General features: G+C 34.5%; 1 protein-coding gene across 1 annotated transcript; it reads left to right on the forward strand.

Moving 5' to 3' along the window:
- The first annotated feature begins 19,391 nt into the window (after nt 1-19,391).
- LOC120172731 lies at nt 19,392-21,226 on the forward strand. Its single transcript, XM_039180129.1, has 5 exons — nt 19,392-19,539; nt 19,984-20,567; nt 20,667-20,759; nt 20,864-20,919; nt 21,013-21,226. Exons 1-5 carry the CDS (start codon nt 19,392-19,394, stop codon nt 21,224-21,226), a joined length of 1,095 nt encoding a protein of 364 aa, XP_039036060.1.
- The last annotated feature ends 3,458 nt before the right edge of the window (nt 21,227-24,684 follow it).

A 24,684-nucleotide genomic window follows, 5' to 3' on the forward strand; every position in this document is an offset into this window, starting at 1 on the left:
TTTGACAATCTTTCATACCAAGCTCTTGGAGCTTGTTTTAAACCATAAAGTGTTTTTGTCAATTTAAGAACATGATCCGAAAATTTTGAATCTTCAAAATCTGGAGGTTGTTCCACATACACTTCTTCTTTTATAAAACCATTTAAGAATGCACTTTTAACATCCATTTGATATAATTTAAATTCATGAAAACATGCAAATGCTAGTAACATTCTAATTGCTTCCATCCTAGCTACGGGAGCGTATGTTTCATCATAGTCTATGTCCTCTTCTTGAGTATACTCTTGAGAAACAAGTCTAGCCTTGTTTCTCACTATATTACCACTCTCATCAAGCTTATTCCTAAATACCCATCTAGTACCTACAGTAGATTTATTACTAGGCCTTTCAACTAATGTCCATATTTTACTTCTCTCAAATTGATTTAATTCTTCTTGCATATCCATAATCCAATGCTCATCTTTTAATGCTTCTTTAATATTCTTAGGCTCTATGCATGAAATAAATGCAACATAGTTACAAATATTTCTAAGAGAAGATCGAGTTGTTACCCCTTTGGATGAATCACCTATAATCTCACCATCCTTGACATAGTTGTACTCTCTTGGATAAGATATTTCCCTTTCTTCAATGGTTGGATTCTCAAGAGGATCATGAGTTACCTTATTTTTTGTTTCTTCCTTTGATGATGGTTCTTCAACGTCATGTCTAACTTCATTTGTATTTATAATACCTACATCATCATTCACACAAGAATCCTTCCTCGGAAGGGGATTATCATTGAAAACAACATATATAGACTCTTCTACAACTAAAATTCTTTTATTAAATACTCAATAAGCTTTAGAATTTAAGAAATAACCTAGAAAAATTACTTCATCACTTTTATCATCAAATTTGCCAAAGTTTTCTTTACCGTTGTTTAAAACAAAACATTTACATCCAAAAGGATGAAAATAGCTAATGTTAGGCTTTTTAGTTTTGAAAATTTCATATGGAGTTTTCTTTAAATAGGCCTAATCATTACTCGATTTACAACATAACAAACGGTATTTGTGGCTTCTGCCCAAAAATATTTTGACAAATTATTTTCACAAAGCATGGTTCTAGCCATTTCTTCTAAAGTTCGATTTTTCCTCTCAACAACTCCATTTTGTTGAGGGATTCTAGGTGCTGAAAAATTGTGACTAATACCATTAGAATTACAAAATTCAGTAAATCCAAGATTTTCAAATTTAGTGCCATGATCACTCCTAACACTAGTTATAGAGTAACCTTTATCGTTTTGGATTACTTTTGAAAATGTGATGAATTTTTCTAATGCTTCATCTTTAGTACTTAAGAATAGAACCCCAAGTATATCTAGAATAGTCATCTACCAAGATAAATGCATATTGTTTTCCACCCAAGCTAGTAGTCCTAGTTGGCCAAAAAAGATCTATATGGATCAATTGTAATACTCTACTAGTTGATACGTCATCAATGGATTTAAAAGAAACTCGCTTTTGTTTTCCTTTAGCACAAGCATCACCGATTTTATCATTATCAAATTTAAGCTTAGGCAACCCTCGAACCAATCCTCCTTGAACTAATCGTTGCAAAACACTCATACTAGCATGTCCTAGTCTCCTATGCCATAACCAACTATCATGCTCATCCTTAGCAACTAGGCATAAATTAGTCATTTCTATAGAGACTAAATGCATCATGCATATATCCCTATTTTATGACCAACAAGCATAATAAAAAATAGATACAATGTCAATCAATTTTGCAATCATTTAAAATTAAACATTGTATCTTTTATCAAATTTATTTTTCAAAAGATTATGCTTTTAACCCATTCACATATAAAACATTATGCAATGTTGATTATAGAGATTAAGAGCACACGCATAAAGTTTTTAAAAATGTTATGCATTAAAACTTTATAATATTTAAACAAAAAATCTATGCATAAACATTAAGAAAAATTTCAGGTCAAAATTTTGCAAAACCAAATTTCTTGAAAAAAAAATCGATATCAATTGTTAAAGTGATATAAATTACATTTTAAAAACAATTTTGACCAAAAATTAATATGATGAACTAGAGTTTATAAAACATTACCAAAAATTGCCATGTTCATCATACAATATTTTTCAACATACATGAGAAAAAACATAATTCAACATTTTAAAACATCAAGCATGCATAAACTAAATGAGCAACCAAATAATAAAAATATTAAGTTTAGAGGTTACCCATTCCCTTTTTATGTGTGGCTAGAGCATATTGAATATCATCATCTTTATCACCATTGCTCTCACACACCTACAAGCGACATTTAAGTAGATTTTGGTACCCAAGTTGCTTTGGATCCTTGAAAATTAGTTTCAATCCCTTTTGTTCCTTTTGGAACCCATACTTGTCTAATTTTAAATCGTTTTCCTTTCTTTAAAGGACAAGTATGTTCCTTATGACCATGATAATGACAATGTGAACATATTGTCATTATTGAACTAGATGAATTATTTAGAATGATCTCTTTTTCTTTTGTTAAACATTCAAGCTTATCTTTCAAATTGAAATTTTCTTTTTCAATACTTTCAAATTTCATTTTTGAGAGTTCTAAATCCTTCTTCAAGATTTCATTTTGATTTTCAAAATCCATTTTCATTTCTAGAAGAAGTTTGTTTAATTTGAAAATTTCTTTTTCAAAGTTTTCAGATTTTATTTTTGAAAGCTCTAACTCCTTTCTCAACATTTCATTTTGATTTTCCAAGTCTGTTTTAGCTTTCAAAAGAAGATCATTTTTAGCAATAAATTTAGAAATCAATTTATTGTATTTGGAGTTCATGGTCTCAAACTCCGAAAATAATTTATCATAAGCATCTTGTAACTCATTAAAAGATTTTGAATTTAATATATTTGAGTTAGAAGATACCTTTGGCTCTGTGAGAGCTAATAGAGACATCACTTTTATTGGTTCTTCTTCTTCCTTGTCTCTATGGATCTCCTCAAGCTTATCCCATATTTCCTTGGCACTTGAACAAGAAGAAACTCCTTTATATACATTAGGATCAATTGCACAACACAATATGTGCATAGCCTTTGAGTTTTGTTGAGCTTCCTTCCGTTCTTGAACACTCCACTTCTTTGCCTTCTTAGTAGGAGAGGAATATCCTTTCTTGATTATCATCCAAGCTTCCATATCAAATGCTTTGATGAATATCATCATGCACCTCTTCCAATGACGATAATTTGTTCCATTGAAGTGTGGAGGCATGTCAATAGGTCTTGATTCTTCCATGGAGAATGAACCGGAAGTAGACGCCATCTTTATCGATTTAACTCTTCCCGGATCAACTCAAGAGGTGATTAAACCTTCAAATGAGTTAGGCTCTGATACTAATTATTGAGTTAATCGATTGACGGAATTGGCTAAGAGGGGGGTGAATTGGCAATTAAAAATTTGGTGGAAGCTTTTGCAGAAAATTGAAAGTAATTGCACAGCGATTTAGAGTGGTTCGACTTTCTCAATCAAAGTATACGTCCACTACCTTAGCTATCCACACTAAGGATTTTCCAACAAATTCACTAATTTGTTCTTTCTTTTGAGGCTAAAGAGATAACCTTACAACACCCTTAAGAATATACCCCAATTCTTGAGAACACTCTTTCCCAAAGAGAAGATTACAAATTTGCAAACTTACAAGGAAATCCTCACAAGGTAGATTGTTTGCACAATTCTAGAACAAGAAAAGAACACTCCAAAATAATTACAAATGAGCACAAATGGTGTTCTTGAAAGAAAAATGAATATTGAAAGGAAAATTGGCTTGATTTGCACAAACTTGGTGTTTGATGCTTTCTCTCTTGTTTCTCTATAATTTCTTGTTGATCAAAGGCTTCAGAACTTGTTTAAATACTCCCTCAATTGATTCTGAACGTTGGGGATGATTAGTGGAGTCAATGGAGCCGTTTAAGTGTGAAACCCATTAATACAACAGCTTGGAGCGTGGGGAGAATCGGTACCCCTCATGGGGAATCGGTTCCCTAAGTGTAAAATTCAAATATTTCGACTGTTGAATAGTGGAGGGAATCGGTTCCCTCCGAGCATACTGGAATTCTTGGAGCCAAACCATTCAGTGGGGAATCGGTACCCCCTTGGGGGGGAATCGGTTCCCTCTGGACATTCTGGAATTTTTGGCTTTGAAACGGTTCGAAATACTTTGTAAAATTGTTTTGAAATTATTTTAAGATTAAAACTTAATTTTACACTTGAGAAAGGATTAAAAATGTCTTTTAAAAGATTTGGAGTAATATTTTGTTATTAGAATAATTGTATCGAATATACTTAGAAAAACTTATTGGAAAATCTTAAAATTCATTTATCTTAATTTGTTATATCGAAATATCAAAATGTTTTCAACATCTTTCCTTTGAGGACAAAGAGTAACCTTATAAATCCCACAAGAATTATACCCCAAATTCTTAAGAACACTCTCTCCCCAAAGAGAATAATACAAATTTTGCAAACTTACAAGAAAATCCTCACAGGGAAAGATGTTTGCACAATTCTAGAACAAAGAAAGAACACTCAAGAATAATACAATTGAGCACAATAAGTGTTCTTGAAAGCAAAAATGAATATTGAATGAAATAGGCTTGAAAATGCTCAAACTTAAGGTTTGATGCTTTCTCTTTGATTCTCTCTTGATTCTTGTTGATTGTTGTTTCTTGTTATTGATCAATGGCTTCTAAGCTTGTTTAAATACTCCTTCAATTGATTCTGAACGTTGGGGATGATTAGTAGAGTTATTGGAGCCGTTTAAGTGTGAAAACAAATAATAAAACAACTTGGAGCGTAGGGTGAATCAGTTCCCTAAGTGTAAAATTCAAATATTTCGACCGTTGATCAGGGGGAATCGGTACCCCCCTTGGGGGGAATCAGTTCCCTCTGGACATTCTGGAATTTTTGGCTTTGAAACGGTTCAAAATACTTTGTAAAATTATTTTGAAATTATTTTAAGATTAAAACTTAATTTTACACTTGAGTAAGGATTAAAAATGACATTTGAAAGATTTGGAGTAATATTTTGATATTCGAATAATTATATCGAATATACATAGAAAATCTTTTGGAAAATCTTAAAATTCATTTATCTTAATTTATTATATCGAAATATCAAAATGTTTTTAACAATCTCTCCCTTTTTGATATAATAAAACATTTTAGTAATTTTAAGATTTTGAAATTAAGTTTTGAAATTACTCCCCCTTACTCTAACACTACTCCCCTTTAAAACGCTTTTAACATTTCTCCCCCTTTTTGTTAAATCAAAAAGATCTTTTAAAAGACTTTTTAAACAAGTTTTTGAAAAACACTTAGCCAATTGATTATAAATAAATATAGCGTAAGCTGCTAAGAGCACAATCAAGAGAAACGTTGGTCATTAGTTTCATAATCAATATTCATAAACAATGTGACATCGCAAAATTGGTCATATATCTAATATGATGTAAATGATGCAATAATGAATAAATTTAACCAAACCAAATATATAGAAACATAAGTTCAAACATCCATAATCCATCAACCAAATTCAAACATCCAACAATTAAAGTAACACAATCCAAAAGTATTCAAAATGTTGAAAACAATAAGTTTGAAGATTTGATCCAAGAAAGCTAAGCAAGAAACATGCCCTAATCATCCATCGGCGCATCAGGAGGAGATAAATGTGTCCAAATATTGGTCACATCACGTGAAAGTGCATCGACTCTTTCGTCCAACGAATCGAAATGACGATTCATCGTTTCAGTGGTTGCGGTCAGATTTGAATCGATGGATGCAAGCCTCAAATCAATGTTCTCCATAAATGATCGGAAGTATGGAGGCACTTGATCTTCTTGTTGTACTTGTTCCTCGTGCTGCTCCGGCTCATCATTGGAGTTGTCTTCTTCCGAAGGTTGTTCACCGGTACGAACCTAAAGACCAATTTCTTCATTGATCTTCCATCCTGATTTAATTCAAGAGAATAGATTTATTTGGTTTTTGAGGGGAAATGAAGCATCAAGACCAACTCTAAGCCCAGTCTTTTTAAACAGATTACTAAGAATACAACCGTAAACTAAATAAAAACATAATTTCTTATTGGGAACAAGATTTATGGTTTCAATAAGTTCAGCAAAGATAATCTGTGAAAGGTTGATTTTGAGATTATTTTGGACACAATGTAGCTAAAATAGATCTAAGGCTCAAAGAGTAAAGTAACGGCCTCCGGATGGTCGAAACCACCCAGAGATCATTAAATGAAGAAAACGGTCATGAAGATCTAGAACACTTGCACTATCCCTTCGTTTATACTGAGATCATACAGTAAGTTTTCCATTGTCTAACCCTTCATTATCTAATCCTAATGCTTTGGCAATGTATTCCGAGTCAAGATGAAAGAATCGTCCTAGAAGATAGGATCGGATCCCTATGGTTAAGGTTTTCTCTCGGTTTTTAATGCAAACGGTATTAGATTAGAAGATACGAACAAGTTGATGGTAGACAATTGGTTCAAGATCGAAGAGTTTGTCAAATTTCCACTCTTGAAGAGTAGGAAGATGACGAAAATTGATGTCTAACATGGCTTGAAGAGATGGGATACGTTCTTCCCGGATTTTGTAGGACTCAAAGTATTGACAAAACCTAAAGTAGAGATTTTGTTTACGACCGGGTTCATTAAAGCAAGAATTGCGAATGGTCATGTTTGGATCATCGGGATTAGGAATAGGAATTTGTTAGATAGGTGGAGGATTTGGTGGTGAGTTTGGAGGTTGGCTAGAACGACTAGAGGAAGGTCTAGAACGTTTATGAGACATGATTTAAGATAATCGGAATGGAAAGAATAACCTACAATTTTAAAACACATGTATGTAAAACAATCAACCCCAAAACTCAATTGAGTCCTCAATATTTCAAGGCTCTCTATACCAATCCTAATGGGCAAAGTTTTTGAAAACTATTGAAAAATAAGGTTTTGAGAATCAATATACATATAGTTTTCATAATAACAACATAATTAAATCAAAACACAATAATTTGAAAATATAATAATTTTTTTTAATTTCGAAAATTTTCAAAAAATTTTAAAGATTCTTGTGTTTTTGATGAAATTAGTTGTAGAATCTAGTTTCTAATCACTAAACAATCAATGCCTGATCAAAATTTTAACCTATAACTAATTAAAACTAATTTTAGGTTCAAAAATGTATGAAATAGAAGTTTTAGAAAAATACCTTGAAGAAATTCAGATTTGAGTGAGATTAGATGAAGTTTGCATGTTTTTTATTATTCTAACAGGTTTAGGAGATTATGTTTGAAGAGAATTCCGATTAAAAATGTTGTTTTGAGGCAAAGTGGAGATTTTAGAGATGGAGAGAGTGATAGGTGGAAAAGGAAGAAGAAGAAGAGGGTTTGAGCAAATAGGGGTTCTGCCCGTGTTAAAAACAGAACCTCCATGGGGTATTGATTCCCTACAGCAATCGATTTTAAACACTAAAAATGCTAAATTAATTTTCTCTAGTGGTATTGGCAACTCATATATTGAAAATTAATCATGATCAATCCATCAAATTAATCTTTAAAATACATTTGAACATAAAGTTAATTTTCACCAAGAATCATAAACCCCCTAACTAAAAGCAATGAATGCAATCAAAAATTACTATTATAAGCATTTTTCATTTATTCTTAAAAATGCTAAAATTATTTTAGGCACTAAGTGAAGATAAGTTAGTTAAACCTAATTCTCTCCTAAGCGTCCAAAAACATTCATTGTCTAAAGGCTTTGTAAAGATATCCACTAATTGATGCAAAGTATCAACAAATTCTAGAACTACATCTTTCTTAGTGACATGGTCTCTAATGAAGTGATGTCTTATTTCAATGTGTTTAGTTCTAGAGTGTTCGATGGGATTTTTAGTAAGACAAATATCACTAGTATTGTCACACTTGATAGGAATGGTACATACTTCAATTCCATAATCAAAAAGTTGTTGTTTCATCCATAAAACTTGTGCACAACAACTACCAGCTGAAATGTATTCGGCTTCAGTGGTAGATAATGCAACACAATTTTGTTTCTTTGAAAACCAAGAAATCAACATATTTCCAAGGAATTGGCAAGTATCGGAGGTGTTTTCCCTATCTAATTTGCATCCTCCATAATCCGCATCAGAAAAGGCATGCAAGCTAAAGCTAGAGTCTCTAGGATACCAAAGTCCTAAACTAGGAGTGTCCTTAAGGTATCTAAAGATTCTCTTAACAGCTAGTAAATGTGATTCCTTAGGACATGATTGAAATCTAGCACATAAGCAAACACTAAACATAATGTCCGGTCTACTTGCAGTTAGATAAAGCAAAGAGTCAATCATTGACCTATATAATTTAACATCCACACATTTACCTCCTTCATCTATGTCAAGCTTTATTGATGAGCTCATTGGAGTGTCATAAGGTTTCTCATTTTCCAGTCCAAACTTCTTGAGCATATCTGTGACATATTTAGCTTGATTGATGAAGATGCCATCTTTTCTTTGTTTGATTTGGAGTCCCAAGAAAAATGAGAGCTCCCCCATCATGCTCATCTCGAATTCACTTTGCATTAGCTTAGAAAATTCTTGGCAAAGATCATCATTAGTAGAACCAAATATTATATCATCAACATAAATTTTAACTACTAATAAATCTTTACCTTTATTCTTTAAAAACAATGTAGTGTCACCCTTTCCTTTTGAAAAACCTTTTTCAATTAAAAAGTTTGACAATCTTTCATACCAAACTCTAGGAGCTTGTTTTAAACCATAAAGCGCTTTTGTCAATTTAAGAACATGATTTGGAAATTTTAAATCTTCAAAACCAGGAGGTTGTTCCACATACACTTCTTCCTTTATAAAACCATTTAAAAATGCACTTTTAACATCCATTTGATATAATTTAAATTCATGAAAACATGCAAATACTAATAACATTCTAATTGCTTCCATCCTAGCTACGGGAGCGTATGTTTCATCATAGTCTATGCCTTCTTCTTGAGTATAGCCTTGAGCAACAAGTCTAGCCTTGTTTCTCACTATATTACCACTTTCATCAAGCTTATTCCTAAATACCCATCTAGTACCTATAGTAGATTTATTACTAGGCGTTTCAACTAATGTCCATACTTTACTTCTCTCAAATTGATTTAACTCTTCTTGCATATCCATAATCCAATGTTCATCTTTTAATGCTTCTTTAATATTCTTAGGCTCTATGCATGAGATAAATGCCACATAATTACAAATATTTCTAAGAGAGGATCGAGTTGTTACCCCTTTGGATGGATCACCTATAATCTCACCATCCTTGACATAGTTGTATTCCCTTGGGTAAGAGACTTCCCTTTCTTCAATGGTTGGATTCTCGAGAGGATCATGAGTTTCCTCATTTTTCGTTTCTTCCTTTGATGATGGTTTTCCAACGTCGTGTCTAACGTCATTTGTATTTATAACACCTACATCATCATTCACACAAGAATCCTTCACCGGAAGGAGGTTATCATCAAAAACAACATGTATAGACTCTTCTACAACTAAAGTTCTTTTATTAAATACTCGATAAGCTTTAGAATTTAAGGAATAACCCAGAAAAATTCCTTCATCACTTTTAGCATCAAATTTGCCAAGATTGTCTTTATCGTTGTTTAAAACAAAACACTTACATCCAAAATGATGAAAATAGCTAATGTTAGGTTTTTTATTTTTAAAAAGTTCATATGTAGTTTTCTTTAAAATAGGCCTAATCATTACTCGATTAATAATATAAAAAAGCGGTATTTGTGGCTTCCGCCCAAAAATATTTTGGCAAATTATTTTCACAAAGCATGGTTCTAGTCATTTCTTCTAAAGTTCGATTTTTCCTCTCAACAACTTCATTTTGTTGAGGGGTTCTATGTGCTGAAAAATTATCGCTAATACCATTAGAATTACAAAATTCAGTAAATCCAAGATTTTCAAATTCAGTTCCATAATCACTCCTAACACTAGTTATAGAGTAACCTTTTTCATTTTGGATTACTTTTGAAAACGTGATGAATTTTTCTAATGCTTCATCTTTAGTACTTAAGAATAGAACCCAAGTATATCTAGAATAGTCATCTACCAAGACAAATGCATATTGTTTTCCACCCAAGCTAGTAATTCTAGATGGCCCAAAAAGATCTAAATGGATCAATTATAATACTCTACTAGTTGATACATCATTAATGGATTTAAAAGAAATTCGCTTTTGTTTTCCTTTAGCACAAGCATCACAGATTTTATCATTAACAAATTTTAGTTTAAGCAGCCCTCGAACCAATCCTCCTTGAACTAATCGTTGCAAAACACTCATACTAGCATGTCCTAGTCTCCTATGCCATAACCAACTATCATGCTCATCCTTAGCAACTAGGCATAAATTAGTCATTTCTATAGAGACTAAATGCACCATGTAAATGTTTCCTATTCTATGACCAACAAACATAATCCGATTAGATGCAATGTCAATGACTTTACAACCATTAGTTTCAAACATGACATTGAATTCCTTATCACATAATTGACTAATACTCAAGAGATTATGCTTTAATCCATTCACATATAAAACATTCTTAATTTGTATGGAAGATGAATTACCTATTGTACCTATACCTTCAATGTGACCTTTTGAATTATCACCAAAAGTCACTTCTCCTCCATTTTTGGCGTTAAGCTCTATGAACCGACTTTTATCTCTGGACATGTGTCTTGAACATCCACTATCAAGGTACCATGAGTTTGAATTTGTTTCCCGTGCCTTGTAGCAATGCTCCTTTTTCCTACAAACATAGATTATTTTTTTATTTTTGGTACCCAAATTCTTTTGGGTCTATATTCATTAGTCTCCAAAATTCTAGTCCCCTTAGGTATCCATTTGTGTAGGATATCATTATCTTTAATAGTAATGAGTCCTTTAGGAACCCATATGCTTCTAACGATTTTTTCATTAGAGGTTCTTCGGGGACCTCTATGATTGTAGTTTTTAAAACTTTTTCTAACAAAGTTGGATTTTGAATTTTCTCCATTTTCAAAATGTTTTGTTCCAAATTTATCAAAAGAAGCTTTAAGATCATCAATTTTCTTTTGATGATCATCATTGACCTTTGAAAGTAAATTTTGCAAATCCAAATTTTTCTTTTCAAATTCTTCTAGTTTGATTTGCAAATCACTAATTTTACTTTCAAGATCATTGTTGGTCTTGGATATGAGATTATTTTCATTTTTCAATTTTGAAATATCATTTTTATATTTTAAAAATAATTTCTCATAATCCGAAGCCAACCAGTATATTCCTCTAATAACTCATCATAAGATAAATCATCTAAATCAAATGAGTTAGAGGTTACCTTAGAATCTTCCCCGAATGTCATCAAGCACAAGTTTGCTACTTCTTATTCCTCTTCATCGGAACCTTCTTCATCGCTCCATGTATCCACGTGAGCCTTGTGCTTAATTTTTTATTGACCCTTCTTTAATTATGGGCAATCATATTTGACATGCCCCGGTTTTTTGCATTTATAGCAAATGATCAGGTTCTTCTTTTTTGGTTCATTTTTGAAGCCTTCATTTCGTTTGAATTTTCTTCCTCGGTTAGGACTCATCATTTTTCTGAACCATTTGGCAAACAATGCCATCTCCTCATCACCGTCATCTTCATCTGAATCACTCTCATCTCTTGTTGATTTGAGAGCAACTCCCATGTTCTTCTTTTTCTCCATCTCCTTCTTTGGCTCGTCTCTTTTCTCAAGGTCTTCCTCTTCTTTAAGCATCATTTCGTGTGTGAGGAGGGAGCCAATAAGTTCATCGAGGGTCAAAGATTTTAAGTTCTTAGCCTCGATGATTGTCGTCTTCTTTAATTGCCAAGCTTTTGGAAGAGAGTAAACCAACTTCCTTACAAGCTTGTCATTTGGAATGATTTCTCTGTATGATTTGAGACTATTGACAATTGTGGAGAATCTATCCGTCATAGCTTTGACATCTTCATCCGGTTTCATCCTGTAATTTTCATAGCTATGAGTTAGAAGACTAATTTTAGATTCATTTACCTCGTTTGTACCTTCATAAGTGACTTGTAGTTTGTCCCATATCTCCTTGGCGGTTGTACAAGATGAAACTCTCCCGTATTCATCTGGTCCAAGAGCAAAAAAATGATATGAATGGATTTGGAGTTGAGCTGGAACATTCTTGTCTCTCCTTCACTCCACAACCTTGGATGAGTGGAAGATTTGATGTATCCATCTTCTATGATATTCCATGCTCCCATGTCACTTGCTTGAATGAAATACATCACCCTATTCTTCCAATAAGCATAATTAGCTCCATTGAAGAAATGAGGCTTGTTAACGGGCAATGAATCAAGACTGAAGTCGGAGTTTGAAGTGTCAGCCATTGATGACTTTGAAAATCGATGTAACTCTTCCCGGATCGACTCAAGAGGCGATTAAACCTTCAAATGAATAAGGCTCTGATACCAATTGTTGAGTTAATCGATCGATGAATATGGCCAAGAGAGGTTTAGAGTGGTTCGACTTTCTCAATCAAAGTCTACGTCCACCACCTTAGCTATCCACACTAAGGATTTTCCATAAATTCACTAATTTGTTTTTCTTTTGAGGACAAAGAGTAACCTTACAAATCCCTCAAGAATTATACCCCAAATTCTTGAGAACACTCGCTCCCAAAGAGAATAATACAAATTTTGCAAACTTACAAGAAAATCCTCACAAGGCAAGATGTATGCACAATTCTAGAATAAAGAAAGAACACTCAAGAATAATACAATTGAGCACAATAAGTATTCTTGAAAGCAAAAATGAATATTGAATGAAATAGGCTTGAAAATGCTCAAACTTGAGGTTTGATGATTTCTTTTTGATTCTTGTTAATTGTTGTTTCTTGTTATTGATCAATGACTTCTAAGCTTGTTTAAATACTCCTTCAATTGATTCTGAACGTTGGGGATGATTAGTGGAGTTATTGGAGCAGTTTAAGTGTGAAAATAATTAATAAAACAGCTTGGAGCGTGGGGGGAATCGGTACCCCCTCATGGGGAATCGGTTCCCTAAGTGTAAAATTCAAATATTTCGACCGTTGATCAGGGGGAATCGGTTCCCTCCGAGCATTCTGTTTTTCTCGGAGCCAAACCATTCAGGGGGGATTCGATACCCCCTTGGGAGGGAATCCGTTCCCTCTGGACATTCTGGAATTTTTGACTTTGAAACGGTTCGAAATACTTTGTAAAATTATTTTGAAATTATTTTAAGATTAAAGCTTAATTTTACACTTGAGTAAGGATTAAAAATGACATTTGAAAGATTTGGAGTAATATTTTGATATTCGAATAATTATATCGAATATACTTAGAAAATCTTTTGGAAAATCTTAAAATCCATTTATCTTAATTTGTTATATTGAAATATCAAAATGTTTTCAACAAAATGAAATTCTTTAGAATTCCCAAAGTGAGAGAATGAAAAACAATTTGAAGAGAAAACTTGTTTAGGGATGATTTCTAATGGAAATTCTTAGGCATATTTATAGTTGAGCTTTAAGGGCTAAACTTATAAATAACCTAATATTTTAGGGACCAAAGATGAAATTCTCATGTGCATAAGTTGGCCACTTGCACAACTTGTCAACTTGCCAACCAAGGATGAATTATCTCATGTGCTCAAGTTGGCCCTTGGCCACTTGCAAGCCTTCAAGCCAAACATAACAGGTGACTATGGTGAAGATCTTGTCCGGGGGCGGTGGAGGCGATGGTGCTGATGCGGAGGAGTAAGTGACTCCGATGGAAGGGAGGGAAGAGGTTAAAGTGACGAACGAAAGTAGGAGGAAAATGAAGAGAACGGAAGCCATTGTTTTCTCTGTGTGTTTTCAGCTCTGTTTTGGGAAGAAATGAAAGTTAATCAGAGACAGTTAGCAGAGTTCGTTACTTTAGGCGGGAAAGTTTAGGTTAGTATTGGATGCGCTAGGCTGTATGTTCTGTTTTCATCTCAGCCGTTCATTATACAAGATTTTGTTCAAGTTTATATATGTCATGGGCCTGTACTATTTCAAACATTACAATTCTCTGTGGTGCATGTATCCCTCATATGATGATATGGTTGTGATACATCATCCATCATCATACATCCCATAGCACATAAAGAGACTACATCAACACATTAAGCAATGAAATGGGTAAATATATTTTTCCCATTTTCCCATTAATAATCAATATTAGAAATGTTAATAACGGATAAAACTGTGCAAACCGTAAACACCAATTCTGCTACCTTTCTTCTTTTGAGAATAATAGAGACCAAATCAGTCACTTTATCCGAGTTTTCTAATGCTGGACCAGTCCGGCAGCTGTAGCCGATAAAATAAACGGTTTCCCACGGGAAAAATAATCTTAGGTGCAAAATCCATGTCAATCTATAACTGTCCACTTTGAACATAGTTGTTCCCTGCAATAAAGGAAACGAAATATACGACCGATCACGCACATATCGTGTTCCCAGGATGATTGTCTCATTTGTTTCGTTTTTTGGCTTCACTGTAGAGTACAAGGTTACAACCCCAAAGACCGTGAGAGCTTATCCAAGCATCCCGATAACGGAGACTGGATTTTTAAAAAGTTAAAATCAAAACCACCACAGCTGCAGCTCCCTTTGCATTTCCTAGAACCTGCAACAAAATTACGGGAATTGGTTATTCATACGCGAAGTTCATAATCAAGTGAGTTTCGAATCTCTGAACTACAGCAGACATATAAAACATAAGCCATCAGCCGCAAAGCTGAAGCAAATGCATAATAATTTGCTCACCCTTCAGAAGAAAATAAAATTCCTTGTAAAACCAACTTGAGAGCTCTTGCATTGGTGGCTTCGACACACATGATGAAACCAAATAGATGGAAGCTTTGTTCACCCTGTGACCCTGGAAGAAAAATGACTGATAACAATCAGAAAACAGAACGCTAAATTAAAAAGTAAACATAGGTGAACAATGCAGATCAAGGTTCAGAATTTATTAAGGTAAAACGCAGACATTTCTCAATCCACACAAACAAAACAGGCATTCAACTATCAATGAATAGAACTTAAAGCAAATAACTCAAATCGTAGTGTTCTAAGTTTCCAACTTATACTTCTACTCGTACCACAAACCGTTCAACTATCGATGAATTGTTTACGACTAGACAATACTTTAAACCTTTCATGTGACAACAAAATAACCATATTAGCCTAATTGATATGAGGAATTAGCATCAGATTCTCACATCATTTCCCTCTCTATATGACCACTTGTAACCACAAAAAAGCCAGTAGAATTCAACAAATATACAGCAAATCCTTTCCACATCCCGTTCAAATGTAAAGAGTGAATAAACAAGTAAGCAGTAGCCAAAATGCATACCCCACTGGCAATGATGACCCCAGTAACAACAGGGTACATAAGTAAGCCAAGCCTCCCTCTTCAATGTCATCAAGTAAGAGAAAACCGCCGTGAAGAACGGCGACGTAGCGCCAATGGCCTGGTTGAAGCTCACCGGCAGGAACCTGATCAGAGACATGTTCCCCAACACCACAGACACGAAAGACTAAACTCAAAGCTGAGATCTTCAGGAACTGAACCCTAAACCGAATCGTCTGCATGGGGACCATCTTCATCCATGGTCAAGAAGATTGGGTATTTGAAGCCGTAATTTCTTAGTAAATACTTGTCAACGACACCAATGTTACGGTACCCGATCGTGAAAAATCACGAAATAGTTTTCATGGATTTGTGTTGTTTTGGTGTTTTGAGGACCTGGGTATCTTATTCCAGAAGGAAAAAGTGGGTTATGAAAATGGAATTATATGAAGTGGATACAATTAACTTCCGAGTATCCGATTCAAGGGTTCGAGCTTCTCATTATCAAAACAAGGAACTCCAAATAGAACAAAAAACATAGGATTCAACAAAAATTAGGAGAAAAATCAGATTTTGAAGAAGACACAAAGGGAAAGAATGTGGATATTTCTCTGCAAATTTCAAAGAGAGAATCCTAAGAAGATGACAGAAGGATTTTAAAGCAGGGAAGGTAAACGTTTTTGTAACTTTATTTTTCTTATTTAGTGGACTATTAATTAATTAAATATGTTCAAGTTTTAATATCGGATATTATTAATACTTAATTTATTGATTGAAAAACATATTAAAAAATTCATTCAAGAGGGGCCAACGGAATAAATAATAATAAGACATCAAAATGGAAACAAACCTAGCATCTGAGAGGCAAATGATGTTTCTCTGGGCGCACGTTAGTTGGACTATCGGGTCCTCAGTTTTTCCTCTTTGCTTCTGATTCTCTCTGCGTTCTCATTATTTTTCTTAGTTGGTCATTGATTTATCTGTATGGATTCGACGCACTTGAGTCTCGATTGGAGGAAATTGTTCGTGGGTTCGAATGATCAATCGCTAGATTTTCCCCCTGAGGTCCAGGACGGAGCTGTCACGGTTAAACCTCCACTTGAGGTGATTGAGGAAGGCATTGTTGACTGGAATCATGCCCTAGTGGGTCAGTTTATCGGCTCGGCTCCTAGTTTTGTTTCAATGCATCGAATTATTGAATCGATTTGGGGGAATTCTTCGCAAGTGAAGGTTAGTTTAGTTGGACCTAACCTTTATGTGTTTTTGTTTTTTGATGTTAATCTGAGGGACTAGGTGCTTGAAAACGGTCCCTGACATATCCAGAACAAACCTCTGGTTCTGAGGAGATGGGAACCTGGTTTGTAGAAACTCAATTTTGACCTAGCTTTTATGTCGATTTGGGTACAGCTATACAATATTCCACTCGAGCTTTACTCTCAAAAGGGGCTAAGTTACATAGCTAGTGCCCTATATAACCCCCTTTATATGGATTCCATTACTGCTTCTCGGGAGAGGTTGGAATTTGCTAAACTTTGTGTGGAGATTGAAGCTGGTGGTATTATCCCTGACTTTATTCATGTAATTCTAAAATATGGATCTTCTGTGAGAATTAAGGTGCATGTACCATGGATGCCTCAGTCTTGTGTTAAATGCAAAGTGTTTGGGCACCATGTCAATTCGTGTGTAGAGGTTCGACAGACTTCTATGAAACCCAAAGAAGTCCAAGTCTGGAGGAAGAAAGAAGGCCTTTACGTTGTTGAATCTGGTAGTAAGGAAAACTTGCATGTCAATGTTGATGGTCCTAAAGTGAAGTTTGCTAATGTTGTTGAGTCTCACAGTTCAGATTCTCTCCCTAACAGTTTATTTGGGGGGATTCTGCATTCGGATCTCCATGTTGGTATTGCTATGGAGTCTTCTATACAAGATCTGTAGGAAACCAGTGAGGTTACTCGAATTGCTGGCTTGGGGAATGTTTCTATGCAAGTTGTTATTACTGATAAGACCACTGTAATAGAGGTTCATAAGGTTGACCCTAGTGGACTTGTGAATAATCTAGGGGCTGAGGGAGTTGGTATTAATGCCTTACAGGATGTTGTCAAGCCTGGAGACTTCTCTTCTCTCAAGGATTCCATGAAGAAGAAGACTAGGGGGAAGAAAAAAGAGGTTGCTGGCTATTTTAGCAAGTCAGAATTCTTGGTGGATGGTCCCAGGAAGACTAGGGTAGCCTCTATGGGAGTAGCTATGTTGCTTAATGAGATCAAGGCTAAAAAGAGGGATCATCTTGATAAAGCCAAGTGTAATGTAGTGAATTTGGGCACTAGTTGTGATGTTCCTACTGCTTCCTGTTGATGATAATGAGCTTTTGGAATATTAGGGGGATTAATAACCCCCTAAAGTAGTTGAGAGTGCTTAAGAGGTTGAATTCTTGTGAAATGGATGTCATTTGTCTTATGGAGTCTAGGATTAGAAGAGATAATTCTGCTAAATTCTCTTTTGTTCTTTTTGTTGACTGAAATCTGGTTGAAAACTATAATTGTGTGGAAGGGGGAAGATTGTGGATTCTTTGAAAGAAGCAGCTGTCATTTGCTATTTTGAAAAGATGTGACCAGACCATTTCTATTATTGGAATCATTGATGGGCATAGAACACGAATTACTGTTGTTTATGGAAGCAATAATGATGCTACTAGAAGAGGTCTTTGGGAGCATTTGAGGATTGTAGAGAATGATCTTGGTTCCTCCCTTTGGGTGATTAGTGGGGACTTCAATATCATTGTCATTTGTCTTATGGAGTCTAGGATTAGAAGAGATAATTCTGCTAAATTCTCTTTTGTTCTTTTTGTTGACTGAAATCTGGTTGAAAACTATAATTGTGTGGAAGGGGGAAGATTGTGGATTCTTTGGAAGAAGCATATGTCATTTGCTATTTTGAAAAGATGTGACCAGACCATTTCTATTATTGGAATCATTGATGGGCATAGAACACGAATTATTGTTGTTTATGGAAGCAATAATGGTGCTACTAGAAGAGGTCTTTGGGAGCATTTGAGGATTGTAGAGAATGATCTTGGTTCCTCCCTTTAGGTGATTGGTGGGGACTTCAATATCATTGTTAGAGTAGAGGAAAGTTCAGACTTTGAGGTTATGAGAGTGCATAACTCCTCTGACATGAAGGAGTTCCAAGATTGTTTGGAGGAGCTTGATTTAATGGACCACCCTTTCCTTGGGCCTATGTTCACGTGGTCAAACAGGTAGGAAGGATCATTCTTAGCTCAGAAGTTAGACAGGGTTCTGGTTAACTCTCAGTAGTTGCTGGACTAACCTGAGTCTTTTGTTGAATTCAAAGCGCAAGGAGTCTCTGATCGTTACCTTAGGTTATTATGGACACATAAAGGTGTTATGATCAAGAAGCCTAGGCCTTTTAAGTTTTTTAACTGTTGGGCCTCACATGATAAATTCCTGAGCACAGTTAAAGATTCATGGCAAGGTCACTGTGAAGGTTCATCTATAAAAGTTCCTTTCAGTAAATTGAGAAGACTCAAGACTTTCTTAAAAGAGCTTAATAAGGAGCGCTTTTCTGATATTACAGGTAGAGTGAAGAGAAAAAGGATTGAGCTTGAGCAAATTCAGATTTTTAATCTGACTCATGTTGAGCAAAGGAGAGTTGATGATGAGAAAAGAATTCATGTTGAACTTGTGGATCTGTGAATCCTTGTTCTACAGACAAAAGGCTAAGATGCATTGGTTAAATGAGGGGGATCTTAATACTAGATTCTTCCACCAGAGGGTAGAGTCTAATAAGAAAAGAAATACCAGTAGAGTAATCAAATGTGAAGATGGACAATATTATGACACTTTTGATGGCATGGCTACTGAGTTAGTGAGATTGTTCCTTTAGTCATGAACAGTTTTATTGAGGATCTAAAAGGACTGCTGAACTACTCCTTTCCTGAAGGTGCTGCTGATTTTTTAACTAGAGAGGTGAGTGATTTGGAGATTAAGGAGGCCCTTTTTAAGCAAGGAAATGACAAAAGTCCAGGCCCTGATGGTTATACCTCTGGGGTTTTCAAGGTTGCCTAGGACATAGTAGGCACTAACTTTGTTTCTACTGTGAGGTATTTTTCCAATCCTCGTGTGTACTGTCTGCATTCAATGCCACTGCCATAGTTTTGGTGCCTAAATCCCTTAATACATGCTTAGCAAAAGAATTCAGACCTATCTCTTGTTGTTCAGAAGTTTATAAGACTATCACAAGATTTCTTGTTAATAGACTAGCCCCTTTCTTCCCTGGCATGATATCCCTTAGTCAGTCAGCTTTTGTTAAGGGTAGAAACATTATGGATAACACCCTGCTAGCTCATGAAATTGTTAAAGGCTACTCTAGGAAGAGCCTCTCACCTAGATGTGCAATCAAAATTGATTTACAGAAGGCTTTTGACTCTGTTAGTTGGGAATTCTTGTTGAATGTTCTTGTTGCTATGGGGCTCCCTAGTATTTTCTATAATTGGATTAAGGCCTGCATCACTACCCCAATGTACTCTCTCTCTCTCTTTAAATGGTAGCTTGGTGGGGTACTTCAAAGGAGCTAGGGGGATTAGGCAAGGAGATCTTTTATCACCTTACCTTTTTGTCATTGCCATGAATGTTCTGTCCACTCTTTTAGATGCTGCTATAAAACATGGTATCTTTAAGTTCCACCCCAAGTGTAGGAGAATCTCTCTCACACACCTTTGCTTTGCGGATGACCTGCTAGTTTTCTGTCATGGCTATTTAGATGTTGTGTTGGGAGTGCAAAGCACCTTAGATAAGTTTTACGAGCTGTCTGGCCTTAAGCTGAATGCTCATAAGACAAAATTGTATGTTTATGGTTTGAATGTGCTTGACCTGGAACAAATTCGATTGACTGCTGGGTTTAGATTGGGGCAGCTCCTTATGAGGTATCTTGGGGTGCCTCTAATGACTCACAAACTCACAGGTAAAGACTGTGAAGCTTTACTGACAAAGATTAAAGATAAGCTCTGGCAATGGTCTAATACGAATCTGAGTTATAGGGGTAGACTTCAGTTGGTTAAAATTGTATTGTTCAGCATTTTTAACTACTGGAGTAGGCAGTTGGTTCTTCCCAAGGGGATCATCAAGGATATTGAACGCCTTTGTATGTGATTCTTCTGGAAGGGCAGCGATTCCCCAGCTAAAGGAACTCGTGTGGGATGGAATCAGATTTGCTCCTTGAAATCTGAGGGTGGTTTGGGTCTTAGAAGCCTTGTGGTATGGAGTAAAGCATGATGTTTGCTACTAGTAAAACAAATATTGGCTAATGAGGGCTCTCTGTGGATTGCCTGGATTAAAGAGTATTGTGTCAAAACAACTAGCTTTTGGGATGTAGAATTCAAAGCCCACTTCAGTTGGATCCTACGCAAACTTCTGAGTATGCGAGAGGAGGCTAGACTTTTGTTCTTTCCTTGTGCAATTTGAGCCTTATTAAAGGAAAATGGATCTGGGACAATATCTGTGATTGCAGGGTGAAGGTAAACTGGCACAAGCTGATCTGGTTCCCTGCTCACATTCCTAAATTTTCTTTAATCTCGTGGATGGTCATACTTGAATGGTTGCCTACTAAAGATAGGCTTGTTCGTTTTGGTTTGGCTACTGACAATGTTTGTGGTTTGTGTGGCTTTGGCATTGAATCTCGAGATCATCTCTTTGCTGAATGTTCCTTTGCTAAGGAAGTGTAGGATATTGTTCTAACTTCTTGTGTTGTTCGTTATGAGTTGAACAATTGGGATGATCTTTTAAATTGATTGATTGCAAATTTGAAGGGCAAATCCCTCAGAGTTTGTATACTGAAACTTGCTTGGACTGGACTATTGTACTCTATCTGGGAAGAGCGCAAACATAGGCACTTTAGGGGCTCATCTCGCTCGGTTGAAGTAATTGTAAATAGTATAAAAGTGGTTGTGAGAGTCAAGTTGTGTAGATATGGCATGTCTAGGCTTGATGATGTAAATAGGCATGTATGCATAAACTAAGGTCTGTTCTAGCAATGTAATTTTGTTTGTTTGTAGCAGCTAGTATGAATTCTTGGATGAAATATAATTTACTTATCAAAAAAAAAAAATTCATTCACTTTTAAGTGCTCTTTTTGTTTGATTTATTAAGCGGGATTATTAAAACATCCCTACGTCAACATGCATGCATCGTGCTTGTATTTATGTAAAAACCGTAGTTGACTTAAATTAAAAGCAAACCAATTTGTTTGTAAACTTCTCAAATTTTGAAGTTAAAGCGAAAGGACGTTATGACACCTCGGGTACGAGTTCAAATAAATTTAAGCTCGTAATATCCTTTCAAAAGTTACAAATTAAGCGAATTTAAGGGTATAATGTCCTCTTCAAGAGGGTAAAAATCGAAAATCGAAAATTTCTATGCTTGATAGTTGCAACATTTTCTTTAAAATCTTCAACCATACTTGTACAAGAGTGAAACTATCATGCTTGATTTCGTTAATCCGACCTGTCTGAATCGGACTTCGAACATAAGTTTCATTAATCATAGCTAATGCAAACATGTCGAGTTCATATATGATAACTTTAGAGCTATCAACTAGTGATATGGAATCTCCAAGAAGTTCCAAGCTTGCGAAATTGGTTTCAGGAATAATTGATTACCAAAACTTCAAAGTCAGGAAACAAAAATGTTGAAGACAAAATCAGAGTTTCATCTACCGACGTAAAGAAACAAAACAACTGTTCGAGAACACAGACATTTTGACAAAGTTTTGTAAAACCTGGAGAAAAGGCAAGAGTCACTTGGTTCCTGTCAAACATCTAGAGACAACTGCAAGGAACGAAGACACAACATTAGGGTGATTGGTCTACAAAGGAAAATGTTCATAATTAGTTATTGTAATGTTCTCACAAGCAAGATACCATTAAATGAAAACTTAAAATCACTATAACGAGACATCCAAGCGATATACCATTAAATGAACTAAACTAAAGGTTTATACGGTTTTATAATGAATCATAATTGATGCAATCGTTATAACTTATAAACAGCAAACAGAGTTCACAGGCAAACTGAAACCATCATGAATCAAATTTGCAGCAAGCATATTCGCATGCAGTGATATCGCGGTGGCTAAAAGCAAACCGACGACACCTCCGTCGTCCCATCCGAGAGGGACCATGATGGTTTCAGAATATCCCAAGATGAATACACTGTTGATACCAGTGGTCAATACAAAACCTGCCTGGAACCATGAATCTGAAAAGCCACACTAAAGTAAGGCCAAGTGAACTAGAGACGAAACCGGAGCCTCATCAGATCAAAACTCACAAGAAACCATAGAAGAGCTTGATTTCAACAGGAAAAATGTGGCGAAATCCAACAAAATATGCAACAAAGTAAGGTCAAATGAACTCCAGACGAAATCGGATCAAAACTCACACAAGAAGCCATTGAAGAACTTGATTTCAACAAGAAAAATGATTTGAAATCCAACAAAATATGCAACAAAAGACCATAAAAGAATCATGATCATAATGAAAAATCCCAGAAATATCAACTTTTGTAGCATCAAATACAATCCAACAAGAGAAATAACAAGCAAAAGTGTTGAAATCAAACAAATACAGAAATTGAAAAATCCCAGAAAAGTGGAACAAAATTACGATCACAAGACCCCCCAAAAAAACTACTTTCCACCATGCAAACAATAATATAGAACAAAATCCCAGAATTAAACAAAGCGTTACAATCAAATTAGAAAAAAGAACAATCTTTGAAAATACCAGTGCTTATTTGGTGGGCTGTTTCAGGTACTTTCACAGTCAACTTTTCAACTTCCTGATCATCTCTCCTTTCTTCCACCATGTTTGGCTCTTCCTTTCCTTCCTCTTCGAAGAGCCACACAATTTCCCCTTGTTGGTCTCCGTTTTTATCTTCTTCCGCGAATATATCTATGAACGCCAGGGTTGCTGTTGGGATTACACCCTCTTTTTGTTTATCTGCAAGTGGATGTGCTACTGAATTCAATGTCAGAACTTTGCACAGTCAATTAATGAATTTGATTCCCAATAATAGAATGGTTTAGGGTTTTTAGCAAAGAATTAAATCAAAGAAATCTAGTCTTTTTTGTTAAAGAAACAAATTTTGTCGTGTTGTTTGGTGCGGGTAAGTAATGTCTCTCTACCTGATATCTCTGTTTTCCTTCCTGAAGCAGGCATATCCACGAGTATATATACATATATATATATATATATATATATATATATATACACACAAACATATATATAACAAATTATTTTACAGACGTGTATATATATATATACAAGTATGAACTAATCGAATTTAGTAATAAAGGAATCGTTGTTATCTCTCAAGATATTGAGTTTGAGTATTGTATTTACAAATATTTATTATCAAGTGATTGAAAGTCTTTAAATAAATATTATCTTTTATTTATTTTAGATTTATCAAAAAAATTTATTAAAAAAACTAGAAATAATATATTAAGAAAATGATTGAGAGTTTTTAAAAATAATGTTGCTCTTTTAAGAGGTTTTAAGTTTTAGCAGTTAGTCTATAGGGTGTAAATATTATCAATGACTTAGAGATATTGTGAATAGATATTACCCTTATAGCCACTACAAATAATTATAAAAAGTTTCTAAACTTTGAATTCATTGAATAGTCTTAATAGTTAAAAAGAGTGTTATTCTCTATAGAGATCATAGGTTTGATCAATTGCGTATGTAGGATATGTACATATCGTTCATGACTGAAAAATATTTTGAACAAATACTACAAGAAAAAAATTATACTTTAATTTGGTCATTTTGAGTCTTTATATTTTAAGTAAAATTATATTGTTAGTCTGTATCTATATATGAGTTGTAGATTTGATTTATCTTCTTCAATTTGTTTATTTTGTTCCTTGTAATTTATATTGTCGCTGCACTTTATGAGTTATCATTAAATTTTAAAATAATTTAAAATAAGAATTAAAATTGATTAAAATAGAGTATAATGATTAAAATCACAATATACCCATAATATAAAAACTAATGATAAATTTTTTCCTTTATGATAAACTAGTTTATGTTAAGTATAATTTTTTTAGTTGTGATTATTACAATGATTATAATTAAATTTATTATTATGATAATTTTTTATTGATATTAATTTAATT

Source organism: Hibiscus syriacus, unplaced genomic scaffold (genome assembly GCF_006381635.1).
Source record: "Hibiscus syriacus cultivar Baekdansim isolate YM2019G1 unplaced genomic scaffold, ASM638163v2 tig00111877_pilon, whole genome shotgun sequence".
NCBI classification, from domain to species: Eukaryota; Viridiplantae; Streptophyta; class Magnoliopsida; order Malvales; family Malvaceae; genus Hibiscus; species Hibiscus syriacus.